We start from the raw sequence: 14,219 nt of genomic DNA, 5'->3' as shown, positions 1-14,219 counted from the left end.
CGTCTGCGTCTCCCGGAGGCGCTCGCTCACCAGCCGGGGCCGTTCCAAGCCGTGCCCGGCCCCCCCCGTCCCGTCCCGGAGCCGCCCGGAGCAACCCCGTGGCCCCGCCGGTAGCGGCCGCCGCGGGCACCCGGAGCCCCCCGCGGGGCGGGGCCGGCCGGGAGCCGCTCCCGGGACGCGCGGGGGGGGGGGCGAGGCAGGGCAGCGCCGCTTCTCGCCCCCGAGGCCGGCCGCTGCCGCTCCGATCGCTCCCGCGGCCTCCCGAGCCCCGCGTCCCCCAGGGAGCAGCGCCGGGAGCCGCGGGGAGCGGGGAGCCCCGGGCGCGGGGGTCCGCCCCGGCCCCTTCCCGCAGCACCGGCCGGGGCCCTGCCCCCCGCCCCGCGGCCGCCCCTGCAGCCCGGCCGGGGGCTCCCAGCAGCCGGGGGAGGTTTGGCCGCCGGGTCGTGGCCGTGCCGGGGGCGGCAGAACCGGGGGCGCCGAAGCAGAGCCCGGGTTCGGGATTTCTCTGCCGGGACCCCACCGGGCGGTCCGTGTGCCCGAGCTGTGGGAGCAGGGAGCAGGCGGGTGGGGGGGGGGATGGAGGTGGGTTCGGCCTGCCCCAGCCTCGGCTTCTCGCCCGCTTGACCCAGCAGCTTTGGGCGCTGCGCTGCTCCCGGAGCTGGGTCCTGCGCCCCGGGCAGCGACGTGGGTTACGGCTGCAGCTGGCACCGACAGGGGCCGGTTCTGGAATAAACACGGGGGGAGAAGGGGAACTGCGGCGGGGGGCCGGCAGCAGGAGATGAGCCGAGCCTGTGCTAGAGATGAAGGGGCTCCAGAGCCTTGGGCCATGGTCCCAGAACCCATCCGGGGCTCCCCAGTCCCCGTTCCGGGGATCCCAGTGCCGTGCCCTGCTCTCCGGTGACCTGACCCTGCCTGCAAACCCGGGGCAGGCATGGGGGGTTCTGCTGCCTGGCGCTGGGGGCTGGTACTGCCCCGAGCCGCTGTGCCAGGGCCACCTTGTCACCACACGGCTGCGGGGACACCGCAGAGAGCTGGGAGCCCTTAAAGCAACCCAGCAGCTGACAGACTCCCATCTCTGGCGCTGCTTTCGATCTGTACGTTGGCTCCTGTTTGCACTTACCGGCTTTGAGTGGTTTTTAATTATTGATGCCTCTTTTAGCTTTTATCTCGTGTTTGCTGCAGCCAGGAAGGGCTTCACGTTCCTGCATTAGTGATGAATTGGGAAGGAGGCCCTGCTCCACCAAGCTGCAAAGCATTCCTGGCTTGCAGGCTGTGCCATTGTTTCGAGCAAAGCTGTGCTGAAAAATGAGGAGGGTGGGAGCCGGGAGGGTGGGATGCGATCGAGGCAATTCCCGCTGTTACCGCAGTGACGCCAGGGATCTGGCCTCAAGGAAGAAGCCGTGGGGGATGGATGGATTGAGAGGCAAAAAGGTGAGGAAACCTGCTTGACCCAGCGAGAAACTGGCAGCAGCTCACCTCGTCAAGGAGGAAAGATGCCATTTTATCACCTCTCCAGTGACAGGCAGGGAGTGGGGGAAGCAATGCGAGACAGCAGGGTCCTGCTCAGCCCCTGAGAGCTGCAAGCAGGAATTGATGCCGAGCCAGGACCGAGCGCTGGGCTGCCCCACTGGCAGGGCACAGGGCTCTGACAGAGCAGGTTCTGCCCCAGCAGGCTCTGGGGGCAGCCCCGAGGTTGTCCCCTGTCCCCTCCCCAGCTGAGCCAGGGCTTTGCAGAGCTTTTCTAAGGATCCCTGTGCCAGGAGGGCTGGCTCACAGCCACTCTGCCCACATCACCTCCCACTCTTGTACCACGTCCTCAGAAGTGGTTTCTCTGCCAGGAGATGATCTTCAATCATCCTCGATTGGCAGTGCTTTGGGGGCCCCGCAGCACTCGCTGCTCACGTGCCTTGAGCCTCTTCTGCCAAGGCAGGACAGGCGTGCGGCTCTGGCAATGGGAGGTTACGAGGTGGAACAGCCTGTCTGGACACAGAAATGCTGCTTCCTCAAGTTTGCAGCTACTGGGAGAGTCATGGGGGGGCTTTTTAACCTTTGTGTGTGTGCGTGATTTATTATTAATTTTTTGCTGCTGCTGGTATGGGGAGGGACAGTTAGATTTGAGCCCAAGTCTGGTATGGTGGCTCAAGAAATGACTCCCCTGGGAAATCCAGAAGCTGATCCAGTGGGTGCAGAGCCAGGCTGGGAGCATGGGGAACCACGGCACTGATCATCGGTTGGGCAGGATATCAGGGTGCCACCTGCTGCCCAGAGAAATGCCTCGAGTGTGAAGCCAGCACAATTCAGGAGTGGAGCACATGATTCAGCATCTGCGGGGGATTTGGAGAGCCCAAAAGCTCTGTCTTTATGCTTTGAAGCAAGTTAGCCTCCCGCAGGGAGCAAGGAAGTGCCTGCAGCCCAGTCAGGAGCAGCTCCCAGCCTGCTGGCAGCTGAGGATGTTCAGCCAGCAGCCTCGTGGTTTGTTCGACCCCTTGCCCACCAAACCAAGGCTGCTAATTAGCTCTAACAACAGGGACGTCTGTTCCTCTGAAGTCTCCAGCCTGAAAATGCCCCAGACCAATTTCTCCTAAATCCTCCTCCCTTGCACATCCATCAGGAATAACATCCACTTACTGTGCTCCCTGCCCCCAGGCTGAGTCTGAACCAGTGACCTCGAGGTGAAAGCGCTTGAAAAGCTTCAGCCCTCCCCGCAGCCAGCACGTTCCCAGCGGGATTTTCAGCAGCACTTACAGAGCAGAGATGATTTCAGCAACTGCTGTTCTGCAGTAGCCCCTGGCCCGAAGCTGTGTTGCCCTTTCACACGGGAATCCTGCTTGCCCGGCTTTGGCGAGGCCCTTGGAGCAGCTGCGGGACCTGGGGTCAGGCTCCAGCTACTGGCGCTGCTTTGCCAGCTCCTGGAGCTCGCCCCGCACAGCCCAGGGGCTGGGGCAAACGCCGGGCTGGCCACGTGCGGCTCCTGCCCCCCGCAGTGGTGCCGAGGCCCGGCCAGCTTGTGCCACGCAGCAGCTCTGGGCCCACGCAGGGCAGCAGGGATGAGCTTGGGCCCCTGCCCGCGGCCCGACCTCAGAGACCCCCGTGTGGTTCTCAAGCCCATGTCAGGATCCTGCCCTCCCAGGCCTCAGCTGCGTCCTGCCCCACATTCGTGCTGTCAAGGTGTCAGCATTTGGCTGACAAGAGCCTGGTCCTGACCTCACAGCCTGGTCCTGTACCCCATCCAAGGCGCTGCACAGCCGCGCCGGCCCCAGGAGGGGAGCAGGGCCAGAGGCACAGGGCTGGGGCTGCAGCCCCAGCAGCCCCGATGGGCGTTGGGGCAGCTCCGTGTGCCTTCCCTCAGCCCTCAGTGTGCCAGACCCAATGCCAGGCCTGAGCTGGTTCAGCAAATCCCAGCAAATCTCCCCCTCGGGCGCTCAGCCCGAGTCTTTGCTGGGTGCCATCGGGATGAGGCGCAGCAGCCACCGCCCTCCTGGATCCCGCAGGGCCCCAGCCCACAGCACCACGAGGCACCGAGCCCCGCAGCCTCCTCCTGGGGGAGGGAATTTTCCCACTCCAGCTGGCCTGGGAGAGAGAGAGGAAGATGTTATCAGACCAGAGCGGGCTGCTGAGCCAGAGGCCAGGCTCTAATTATTAAGAGCCAATTCCATTACAGCAACCTCGGCCCCAGGGCAATGCAGGCCAGGCTCTCTCAAGGCGCAAGACCACAGCAGCAGCGCATCTCCTGCGCCCCTGGGGGACAGGAATGCCACGTGCGGGGGGCAGCAGCCCCACAGCAGCCCCCGCACCGTGCTGAGTGCCTGCCCCCGGCTACCTCTCCCCTCTCAGGTGCTGCTGCCCTGGCACCCTCTGCCCCGCTCCAGCAGGCCCCAGCCCAGCATGGCCAGGAGCGAAAGGCACAATAATCATCCTCCTCCTGCAGCAGCTGCTGAAACAAGACCTGCAGAGAAGCCAGAACCAGCGGCATTGCCACTAGCCCCTATCCCTAGTGGGGGAGAACCCCCTGGCTGGGGCTGGCTTTGGGTGCAGGGGCAGGAGGTAGGGGCATGGACAAGGCCTTTTAAGTCATCCCGAAGCGGTAAGAAAACAGGCAACACGTCACCTTCTTAACCAACCTTCTTATTTCTTTATTTGAAAGGCACAGCTTGTACGTCCTTGATACAGCATTTTCAGTTCCTCTTATTATAGGTCAAGTGATTAAACACAAAAAGCAAAACAAGATCTTTCTAAAGGACTATATACAAACACCAGATTATTATTTAATTTTATTATTTTTTTTGTTCCATTTTTGTTTTTTTAGAAGACACGCTAGCGCACGGAGATAAGAACAGAGAAAGCTGCTGTATCCTCTACGGGGGGGGAGTGCAGGGAAGGGACCAAGGGAGCTCCCAGGCGCCCGCCTGCCCCTCGGCCAGTCCCAGACCCCAGCCCCCCGGCAGCCAGTGCTCTGCCAAGGGGAGCGGGCAGAGGGCCCCCCCCAGCCAGAGGCCAAGGAGCAGCGCGAGGAGAAAACCCGGTGGCTGGACGCGTGGAACTGCGGCGGTGCTGCGGGACTGGTTAAAAACAGAGACATGCAGAACAGCAAGGAGCCGGCCGGTGCTAGCGCGGGGGCCGGAGACGCAAGGAGATGGGGAGCGCCTGGGGTGGGGCAGGGGGCATTGGGGCAGGGGTCCCAGCAGGGGGTTGTGCAGAAACCGGTAGGAACGAGGGTCGTCGTTAAATACCGAGGGGGAGCAGCAGGCGGGGGCCGTGGCACCCCCGGAGAAGCCCAAGCCAGAGCCAGGCCGGGCATGGGGGGGCCACGCAGTGGCTGCCATGGCGGTGCCGCGGGGGCTGCCCACCGGCAGGGCGCCCCCAGGCCCCACCACCGCCTGCGGATGCTGCATCTGGCATTGACCCCCCCAGCCCCGACCCCTTCTCTCTAATCCGACTTCTCCCCATCGTCATCTTGGTGGGCGTCCCCATCATGGCCGTTCTTATCCTCCTTGGTCAGGTGCCCCTGGGAGCCCAGGGCCGAGAGCGAGAGGAGGCCGGAGCCGGCGCTGACGGCAGGGAGGGACGGGGGCTGCAGCCCCACGGGCAGCGGAGTCAGAGGCAGCGCGAGGGCTTGGAGCTGCGAGAGCTGGTGCGCTTGGAGCTGCTGCTGTAGGGAACGAGGGGCGGACAGGGGGAGGGGAGCGAGGAGTCGTCATTTCGAGGGGCCCTGGGCCCCCCCGAGTGCTGCTGCCTCAGCAGAGCCCGTGCCAGCAGCTGGGCTCAACCCAGAGCACTGGGCACCCAGCCCCAGGAGGGAGGCACAGCCCAGCCTCCTCAGGCTGCGGCAGCCTCCTGAGAAGGCTCAGCAGCAAGTCCCCAGCCCCCAGCAGGCCTGGCCTCGGCCACCGGCACTCTCCAAGGACTTGGTTAAACCCCTCCCGGCCTTGACCATGAGCAGATGGTGTTTCCACACCCAGGAGCTGCCGCAGATCCTGCCCCAAACCAAAGCCTCTCTTTACAACCTGTGGGATGGAGCAGGAGCCCACGCCCCCTGCAAAGCCAAGCAATGTCCCCATGCCAGCAAGGCCATCCCAGCACATGGAGCTACCGTCCCGTGGGGCCTCAGCTCTGACACGGAAGCCCAAGGCACCAAAGCCAGCCCCCCGCCCCCAAACCACGTACACGTGCACCACGTACACGGATGATGGAGTTCAGTTCTGGTGCTGTCACCTGCTTGGCTCGTTCAATGGCTCCCAGGACTTGCTGCTGATGCTGGAGGGAGAACAGAGGAATTTGGGGTCATTTCAGACACGGGAGGGAAGGAGACAGGGACCCAGCAGGGCTGGCACGCACACACACACACACGGAGGCTGCTCAACCCCACACGGTCCCCTACTACCAGGCCTGGCCCTTTCACTCCAGCAAGTGGCTTTTTCTTTCCATCTCAGCAGAAGGACAGGTCTGGGGAAGGGGAATGTGCTGCATTAAGACGCAACGGGTTTAGTCGTGGCTTAGTTATTAGCCAGCTCTGATCTGATCAGCAAGCCACTTTGTCTTCCCCCGGAGCAGGTGGGCGACAGCAGCTCAGTCTATCCCCCAGCCCCACAGCTAATCCAGACCCAGAAACGCAGCCCCCACCCCACAGCTCCTGATCAGAGAAGAACGAAGCGCTCAGCCTCGGGGTGGCGCAGGGACAGCTGGAACCCAGGGTGCTGCAGCACCCCCCTCCCCTCAGCCCTCCCAATTAATTCCTCCGGAGGGCGAGAGGAGCCCATCAGCCACGATAGTTAGTGGGGCAGAGGAGCTCAGTCCACAGGAGCCGTATGGAGCCATCTGCACCAAGGGGACGGACGGACAAACAGCACAGCCTGGGGGCCTGCTCGGACCCGGGGCCAAACCTCTTCAGAATGGCTGATCCCACAGGGCAGGGGTGCGGAGGAGCCGGGGTCCACGTGCACCGGGCCCCGCTCCCTCAAACCAAGACCCCTGAGCCAGGCAGTTACCTCCTGTGAGAGGTAGGGCAGAACCTGCGCACAAATCCCATTGAGCCTCTTGACGATTTCAGCCTGGAGGGTGGGAAAAAACAGAGAGGAATGGCATCAGGGGACCCTGCGGCACCTACCCTGAGCACTGCCCCCCTGAGAGGGAGAGAGCCTGGCAGCGTCCTGGTTTGCATGGGGACACCTCACCCCAAAGCCCCCCCCAAAACGGTTAAATAAATCCACGCTGCTGACTGCAAAGAGCAAGTTTTCAATATTCTCCTCCCTCTCAGGGTCTCCAGTATTATATTAATGAAGGCAGGAGCAACCAGAGAGAAAATTTATTACAGACCCAGGTGGGGATGCATTGAATTGTGTCCGCCGTGCAGAGGCAGACAGGCAGGAACGCTGCTGCTGCAACCTTGGCTCTGCCCCACCGGCCAGCTGTTGGGCACCTCCAGCCGCCCCCTCCTCCTCCTCCACCCACAGCCCACAGTGCTCCCCCTGCCCCACAGCTGAGCGGGCAACACTGAGCCTGTGCTGAGATCATGGGGCCGGAGGCAGCTCCTGCACTAACCTCAGCCAAGCAGGTGCCAAGGCTTGGGGGCATTAAAGCTTTTCTGCTGGGGAAGAGTGAAGCTCTTGGCCCTTTCCAACTCACTTTCCGCCAGATTCAAAAGGAACGGGGAGCCAGAGGGTTTAGGCAAGCACTGACACGGGCTGGGAAACCTCGTGGGACGACAGTGATGGTTCAAAGCCTCTCAGCAAGCTGCAGGTTTCCCTCCCAGAGCAGCCCGTCCCACGGGCTTAGCGAACAGGGCGATGGGATTGGAGGCTCTAAGTGCGTTTGCAGGGAGCAGAACTGTGCTAAGAGGCTTTTAGCTGAGCCAGGACATATACAGATGACTGTGACTGGAAGCTGAAGGAGGCTCATGTTGTTAACAGCACAGGTAATTAGCCACTGGGGATAATTAACAACTTAACCACCAGCGAGGGTAATGAACGAACTCATCCGGGCTGCAGCAGAGCCTCCCTCCATCACGAGGAGGCTCTCAGCAGCTCCAAGATCGCACATGGAACCACACCAAAGGGAACGCCGCCTGCTCCGAGGGCAGCAGCCTCCTGGGGCACCAGAGCCGGGCACCTGCAGGGCTGGGGGGGCACCGCTCGCCCTCTGGCCCAGGCTTGCAGCCCTTGCCCGACTGCAGGACGGCGTTGAATTGAGGCTCCACGTCCCTGTGCAGCCTGGCTCGGGGCACCCAGACCCGCAGCATCCCCAGGCAGGGTCCCCACCTTCTGGAAGGCTTTGCAAAGGCAGCTTTTTGCCAGGACAATTAATTTCCCTCCCAAAAAGAAAACATGTTTTTAAGGTCAAGGGAGAAAAATGTGAATGTCCTCTCCCACCCAGGAGCTGGCAATCCCAAAAGCAGCTTTGACATTTTATAGGCTCATGGCATTTCCAGTTCCTGAAATACCACTGAAGTGATGGGGACAAAGCACGGCAGACAGCCCACCCTCCCCAGAAATTAAAGCACTTGGAAATGCCTTCCCCTACCTGTTTGTGCATTTCAATATTCAGCCCGTAGGACATCTCGTAATACTGCAGAGCAGGGTAGAAAAGAACAAAAAAGGTCAAATCTCTACCAGAGGAAGGGGCTCCGTGCATTGGTGCTGGGAGCCACCGCTGCTTTCCTATCAGTGTCTTTACAACAGCTGGGCAAGGATGGAAGGAGAGCGGAGGCAACCAAAGGCGGCTGCAGGCAGCGACCCTCCCCATGTCCAAGGCAAAGCACCCAAGCCCAGGGGGCTCCGCACGCTGCTGCGGACAGGACCTGGGAATCGCCTGGGCCCCATCCAACACCCTCACAGACACCCTGCAGCACCCTGCATCGCTGCGAGAGCGGGCGACGCTGCTCCAAGCATGCCAGCAGGCTCAGGGCTCCACGGACGACAGAGGCAGTCTGGCTCTCCAAGCCGCACCTGGCCAATATCCTAACACCCACGTGGCTGCTTCAGCAGCAAATGGAAGAGATCACCACTGGGCTCCAGCTAGCAAGCAATGCATCCAGCTGCACACAGCTCCAGCTGTTTGGGAAAAGCTGCGTGGAAAAAAACACAGGAAGCCACACACAAAAATAAAAGCACGCTCCGGCCCCCACCAGCAACAGGTAGCTACAGAGCAATCTATTGGCAAGAGAAGTTAATTCCTGGCCCCTAGAAGAAGCTGTTTTTAAGGCTGTTTGAGAGTTTAGGAGTCTCCTCCCTCAGCCACTCTCCTCCCCCTGATCCTTCAAAAGGGAAATAAAATCCCCGACTGCGCTCCTTTAATTCAAAGAGGGGAAGATCACTGTCGCTTCGGTACCGACTGCACGAGCCGGAGAAGCGCCTGGCTCGCCATCATGGCTATTTCTGTCTGCTCCCACACCGCTGCCGGCTCTCGAGGCTTCTTTGCATTCTGGAGACTGAGCAGGAAGCATGAGCCCGACCCCCACGCTGCTAATTGTGGCTTATTCAAGAACTGGAGCAGCTGTAGCAGCTTTGCAGAGGCACAGAAACCCCTCTTTGCTTCCTGCACGCAGTGCAGGGAGAGAAGCAGCCCTGCACCAGGGCAGGACCCTGCAAAGCCTCAAGCTCAGCACCGCCAGCAGCACCCTTCCTCTCCGCACCACGGGCGGTCGCCTCTACCAGTTCTGGTGACCGATGGCATTACGGGGAAATATAAACAAATTTCATCTCCAGATGCGGCTGCGTGAGAGTCTCTATGCAGGCTGCAAGGCCCAGGAAGCAATCATTTATTGCTGAGAAGGGGGCAGAATTAAGAGCCAGGCTTCCCCACACCTGTATGGACAGCGGTGACCGGCTCTCCACAGCCCCATCCCAAGTGCGCCTTGCTCCCCGCAGCCTCAGGGTCCAGACACGCAGACAGTGCAGGAGAACGGAGAGGCTGCCTCCACCATTTCTGGTTTTAAATTCGTAACTCTCCTCTGAAGAGCTGCTGCATTAATTTCTACATCTTATCTCTTCCTTCCAGGGCAGGTGCAGCAGCTGGCAAGCAGGCACCACCTCATCTTTATGGGCAGCATCGCAGCCTCCTGTTAACTCCTTGATAGCAAGGGGACAGCGCAGCCTTGCCCTGCCTCACTCTCCGGTGCTGCCAGGGGCTGGTCTCCACGTGGGGTGACAGCGGCACTGCCCAGCAGCCGAACGGTCGCCCTGCCAGCAAGGACACGGCTCCTTCACAGAGGATTTCTCCTTAGAGTCGGCTGAGCCTGCCATCCACGTGTAGCAACATTTCTGCCTTTTCCCGGCACTGCCCCGGGGGCTGCACACGCTGTGCAGGGCCACGCGTGCAGGCGCTCTGCCCCACAGCGGTGTGGGGCCACCGGGCATGCGAGGAGGTGCGCAGGGCTAGGCTCCCACCTGGCAGCTGGCTCCGGACCCCCACCCTGCAACCTCCCGGCACACAGCCCCATCCTGCCCTTGCCAGGAGCCTCCTGGAGCCCCTGGGCGCTGCCTCCTGCAGCCCCCTCCCTGCTGCATGACCCCCACGTCCCCAGGTACAGGCAGCAAGGTCATGCTGTCTGCAATGACCTGGCTTCCATGCTGCCCTCAAGGATCAGGTTGCCTTTACCGAGCAGCATTTAGGGCCCGGGTACCTCCCAAGCCACCCTGACCTCTTTCCGCTCCTGCTCTGTGGAGAGGAACCACCCCCGCTTCTCCAGGGGCGGATGATGAAGCTGCCCCAGCTCCTCCACCCGTGGGCTGCGGATGGAGGTAAAGTGCAGGATCCTGGCTCTGGAATCCCCTCGCCCCGTCACCAGGACAGTCCCAGTGCTCCCCAGCTGCCACGGGAACGTTGGGCTGTCGGGTGCAGGCACCCTGCCACCATCAGCTGGGCCCTTCCCTATTCTGCGTCCAACAACTCTGCTACTTCCCTGCACTTCAGCAGCCCACCACACGTAGACAACACGACGCACAAGGAGCCCTGCTTTCAGGAAAGCCAACGCCAGCCTGGTCTGCAGACCCACTGCTCTGTGGGCAAAGCCTCTGCCAACAAAACCCCAACACCAGCACCTGCTCCCTGCCGGCATCCCCACCCATGCCACCCACGCGCTGCCAGGGCAGGCCCTTACCATGACGTAGTGACGCTGCATCTCCGATTTCTCGCTGGCTAGCTTGTCGCATTCCAACTTCAAGCTGAAAAGCCAGAAAACGGTAAGAAAACCACAAGCAGGAGGTGAGCGAGCTGCTCAGCACGGAGCAGTCGCATCCCGTGGCCCCACACAGCCCGTCCCAGCTGGGCAGGCTCCGCAGGTACCACGACCCCAGCACCCGCGGCAGGTCAGGGCTCAGCCGTGTCTCATCTGTACGGCAGCTGCTGCGGCAGAGCCTGCTCCCACCTCCAAGGCCAGCATCCACCAGGATCCCACTCGGGAGAAGCGGCACAAGGCTGCCCCGCAGCCAGGCACTGACCGCACGGCTCTGCCTGGCGCAGGGAAGCAGCGGCCGCAGTCGTTTGGGTTTCCTCAGCTGATGCCAGCAGCGGGGGACACTGTCTAGCAGGGGCCTGCCTGCTACATGCCACAGATGGTCTGACTTTGTTTCCTGAGCTGCATCAGGGCCTTTTCCGGGCGGCGCAGGGAGGCCCAGGTGCAGCGCAACCCTCCAGAAGAAAGGGTTTCCTCTCTCTCCTGGGTTCTTTGCACCCTTATGAGAAAACGCCGCTGCTCCTCGCGCTTGACGAATCTCCAGCTCCCCTGCCAAGCAGCTGCAGCCAGCATGTGCAGTGGTTTTATGTTTCAAACGAGAAACAGCTTCACCTACACAAAACCTGCCTCTCTGCAGGCAGCTCAAGTCCCGCAAAGGGGGGAAGCATCCCCTGCAACGAGCGTGCCCAGCGAGCGGGCCCCTGCTGCCCACAGGCACAAGGGCACCGCACTGCACCGCCACCGCCCCGGCGCTACCGAACCCGAAGCCCGCGTGCGTCTGAAGTACACGCAGGAAGCGACGGCCCACCAGCAGCCAGCGTTTGGGCCAGCAGAAGCATTTCCACACGCACATGTGGAGAAGCGGAAGTGTTTGGATTTAAGTGCTCCCTGCAGCATTCGCAGTCCAGGAATGGCAGCCAGCGAGAAGAACCGAGGAAAACTCCCAGCGAGACGCGGGAGGCCTGGCAAGCCTCCGCGCAGCCCTGGCTGAGCCGCGCTTGGAGGAAAGGCCTGGCCGGGGCAGGAGGACCACACGCTCTGCTCGGTGGGCTCCCGCCCAGGCGCGACGAACGCCGTCCCGCAGGTGCTCCTCCAGCCTCACCAGCCCAAGCCGCAGCCGGGTCCCTCCGGGCGCCCCGGTTCTGTCCGTGCAGGGGAGCGCCGGGGGCTCTCCGGGCACCCCCGAGCCGCACGTACCTGTGGTACTGGGCCTGCAGGAGCTGGAACTCGTCCTTGATGCGGTCGCAGGAGTCGGAGGTGGTGAACTTCAGCTGCTGCGGCAGGTGAGAGGAGCCCTTGAACGACACGAGACGGCGCTGGGCACCCAGCGGGGCGGGGGGCGCGCGGCCCTGCCTGCCGCGGCCCGGGCCGGCAGCGCTGCCCCCAGCCGGCAGCGGCGCCCCGCCGTCGGGGGGGCCGGGACCGGCGGGGGACCGGGGCGGGAGGCGACGCCGGGGGCGGCGGCACCCGGGGAAAAGGGGACGAGCCCAAGGTCACCCCGCGGGGCCGGGCGCGCCCGAGGCTCGCCGCCCCCCGCCCAGCCCCCGGGACCCGCTCGGCCGCCCAGGCCGGGGGGGGAAGTGTGAAGGCGGCGGGGCCGCCCCGCCGGAGCACGGAGGCGGCTCTCGAGGCCCGGCCCGCGGCCCCCGGTGCCCGGCCCCGCCCCGCGCCGCCCCCCGCCCCGCACCGGCCCCGGGCCCAGCCCCGCGGGGGCTCCCGCGCCCGGCCGCGCCGTACCGAGTGCCGGCTTTGTGGAAACATCATGTCAGGCTGCGGCTCGGCCCCCGCACGGAGAGGCCCGCTCTCGGTCTCGGTCTCGGTGCCGGTCCCGGTCCCGCGCCCTCCGCCGCCGCTTTTGTCCGCGCCGGGCCCGGCCGCCCCGGCCCCGCGGCCGCCCTGCCCGGCCGCGCCGCTCGCCCCGCGCCGCTCCCGCCGCCCCGCCGCCGGCGCCTATTGTCTAATGGCGGCTGCGGCTCCGCTCCGTCCTGCGGCTGCTCGGCACCACCTGCCGCCGCCGCCACCTCCCCGGGCCGGGCGGGCCCACGGCCGCCCCCGCCCTCGCCCGGCCCCGTCCCCGCCCCCGCCGCGCGCTGCCGGCGGCCGCGGGCCCCGCGCGGGCTCCGGGCGGTCGCCGGACCCCGGGCCCCGGGCGGGCCGCGGGAGCGCGGCGGGGCCGGGCCGCGGCCGGAGCGGAGGTCCCGAGCCCCCCGGCGGGGAGGCGGCGCGGGCCGGGCCGGGCCTTCCGCAGCGGCGGCTGCGGGCTCGAGGTCCCTGCCCCGCGCCCCGGCCGTGCCGCCGGGCCCTGCCCGCCCCCGGTGCCCGGGATGTTGGACGGAGCCCTCCCGCCCGGGTCTCGCCTCGCCAGGCTGCAGGGCCCCGGGCTCGGTGCCCGCCACCGTGCCGCCGGCCAGGTCGCGGCTGCTGCTTGGAGCCGGGCCGGGGTAACCGTGGGACGGAAACCGGGCAGGGGCTCCCGAGGCAGACCCCGGTACCCAGCTGGGGTTTGCTCTGCGGTGAAGCTTCAAACCTCTCGCGGCTCTCTCGCTCAGAAGAGCCTCGGCCTATGCAGTACAGATCGCTCCTGCGGCTGCTGGTGTTGCACCTGTATTAGAGGGAAGGGGAAGCTCTGCTGTCAGCGAAGCCAACTCTCCGGTCTAGTACAGGTTCTTCTGGATGTGACACCGCAGGATCCGAGCCCTTTCCGCACCGTGAGGGCAATGCAGGGAACGCCGCCACACGCGGCTCGTTTTCACATCCTTCCCAAGCGGAAGAGCTGGGTTTGTGTACGCAGGGCTTTTGTTTTGCTTCATTTCATCCCTGCCTTTGCTTAGCACGAGGGAAGGCAAAGGCAGGGCAATCCGCTGCCCTGGGCAGGAAGGTGCCATGTTTGTACTGGCTCTTATCTCTTGGAATAATTCCTTCCATGGCCTCAGACAAGGCCCCAGGAAAGCTCTCTATGCACAGGCAAACCTTGCCTACAGGAGAGTCACAATGTGGAACCAGGTCCAGCAGCAGAAGAGCTTTGTCTCCGCAGCCTGCAAGCCACCCGTTTCCCTGCTGGCCGCTGGGACGTGCTGCCTGTGCTGGGCCAGGGGCCATCACCTGGGCGGCTCAGTCCCGGTCTTGCCAGCCTGCTGCTCCCCACGCCAGCGGTTCGCTTTCCACACAAGCTGTGCCAGTCCCTGGGTACCCCAGGTTGCTGGTGGTTTCTGCTAGGTCTGATGAGATGCTTTACTGAGCTGTGGTACAATACCTGATCCAGGTTTTGGGAAGTGCAAAACTTGTGAAACCAGTTTAAAGTTGGCGCAGGAGTTCAGTGCATCATAATTACAACGTTTTCAGATAGATTAGTGGCCACCCACCTATAAAATAAACCCCAAGTCACTGAGCTTCTTTTGAGTTGCAGAGCCCCAAGGATCCCCTGGATAACACATTGTCTCTTCTCTACCTTTTTTTTGCTGGAAATGACCATGCCCAGGGCAGAGCTGGTGGAAAGCAAGCAGGCAGTGCTCTGCCAGCAGAGTTCTCTGCAGTCGCAGCATGCACCAGG

General features: G+C 63.6%; 1 protein-coding gene across 3 annotated transcripts; it reads right to left on the bottom strand.

Moving 5' to 3' along the window:
• Nucleotides 1-4,115: 4,115 nt before the first annotated feature.
• On the bottom strand, nucleotides 4,116-12,576 carry TLE5 (TLE family member 5, transcriptional modulator). Of its 3 annotated transcripts, none has more exons than XM_040537787.1 (7): nucleotides 12,407-12,576; nucleotides 11,867-11,964; nucleotides 10,595-10,658; nucleotides 8,017-8,061; nucleotides 6,486-6,548; nucleotides 5,680-5,754; nucleotides 4,116-5,146 (listed from the first exon to the last, which is right to left on the bottom strand). In XM_040537787.1, exons 1-7 carry the CDS (start codon nucleotides 12,431-12,433, stop codon nucleotides 4,928-4,930), a joined length of 591 nt encoding a protein of 196 aa, XP_040393721.1. In that variant the 5' UTR covers nucleotides 12,434-12,576; the 3' UTR covers nucleotides 4,116-4,927. The 3 variants fall into 3 exon arrangements, with proteins under 3 accessions (XP_040393721.1, XP_040393720.1, XP_040393722.1); XM_040537786.1 differs by having other exon boundaries at nucleotides 4,116-5,149; nucleotides 12,407-12,575; XM_040537788.1 differs by lacking the exon at nucleotides 8,017-8,061 and having other exon boundaries at nucleotides 4,116-5,149.
• Nucleotides 12,577-14,219: the final 1,643 nt, after the last annotated feature.

This window comes from Cygnus olor, chromosome 26 (genome assembly GCF_009769625.2).
Source record: "Cygnus olor isolate bCygOlo1 chromosome 26, bCygOlo1.pri.v2, whole genome shotgun sequence".
Taxonomy (NCBI): Eukaryota; Metazoa; Chordata; class Aves; order Anseriformes; family Anatidae; genus Cygnus; species Cygnus olor.
The sequence above is the reverse complement of the archived record's forward strand: the minus strand, read 5'-3'. Positions and strand labels throughout refer to the sequence as shown.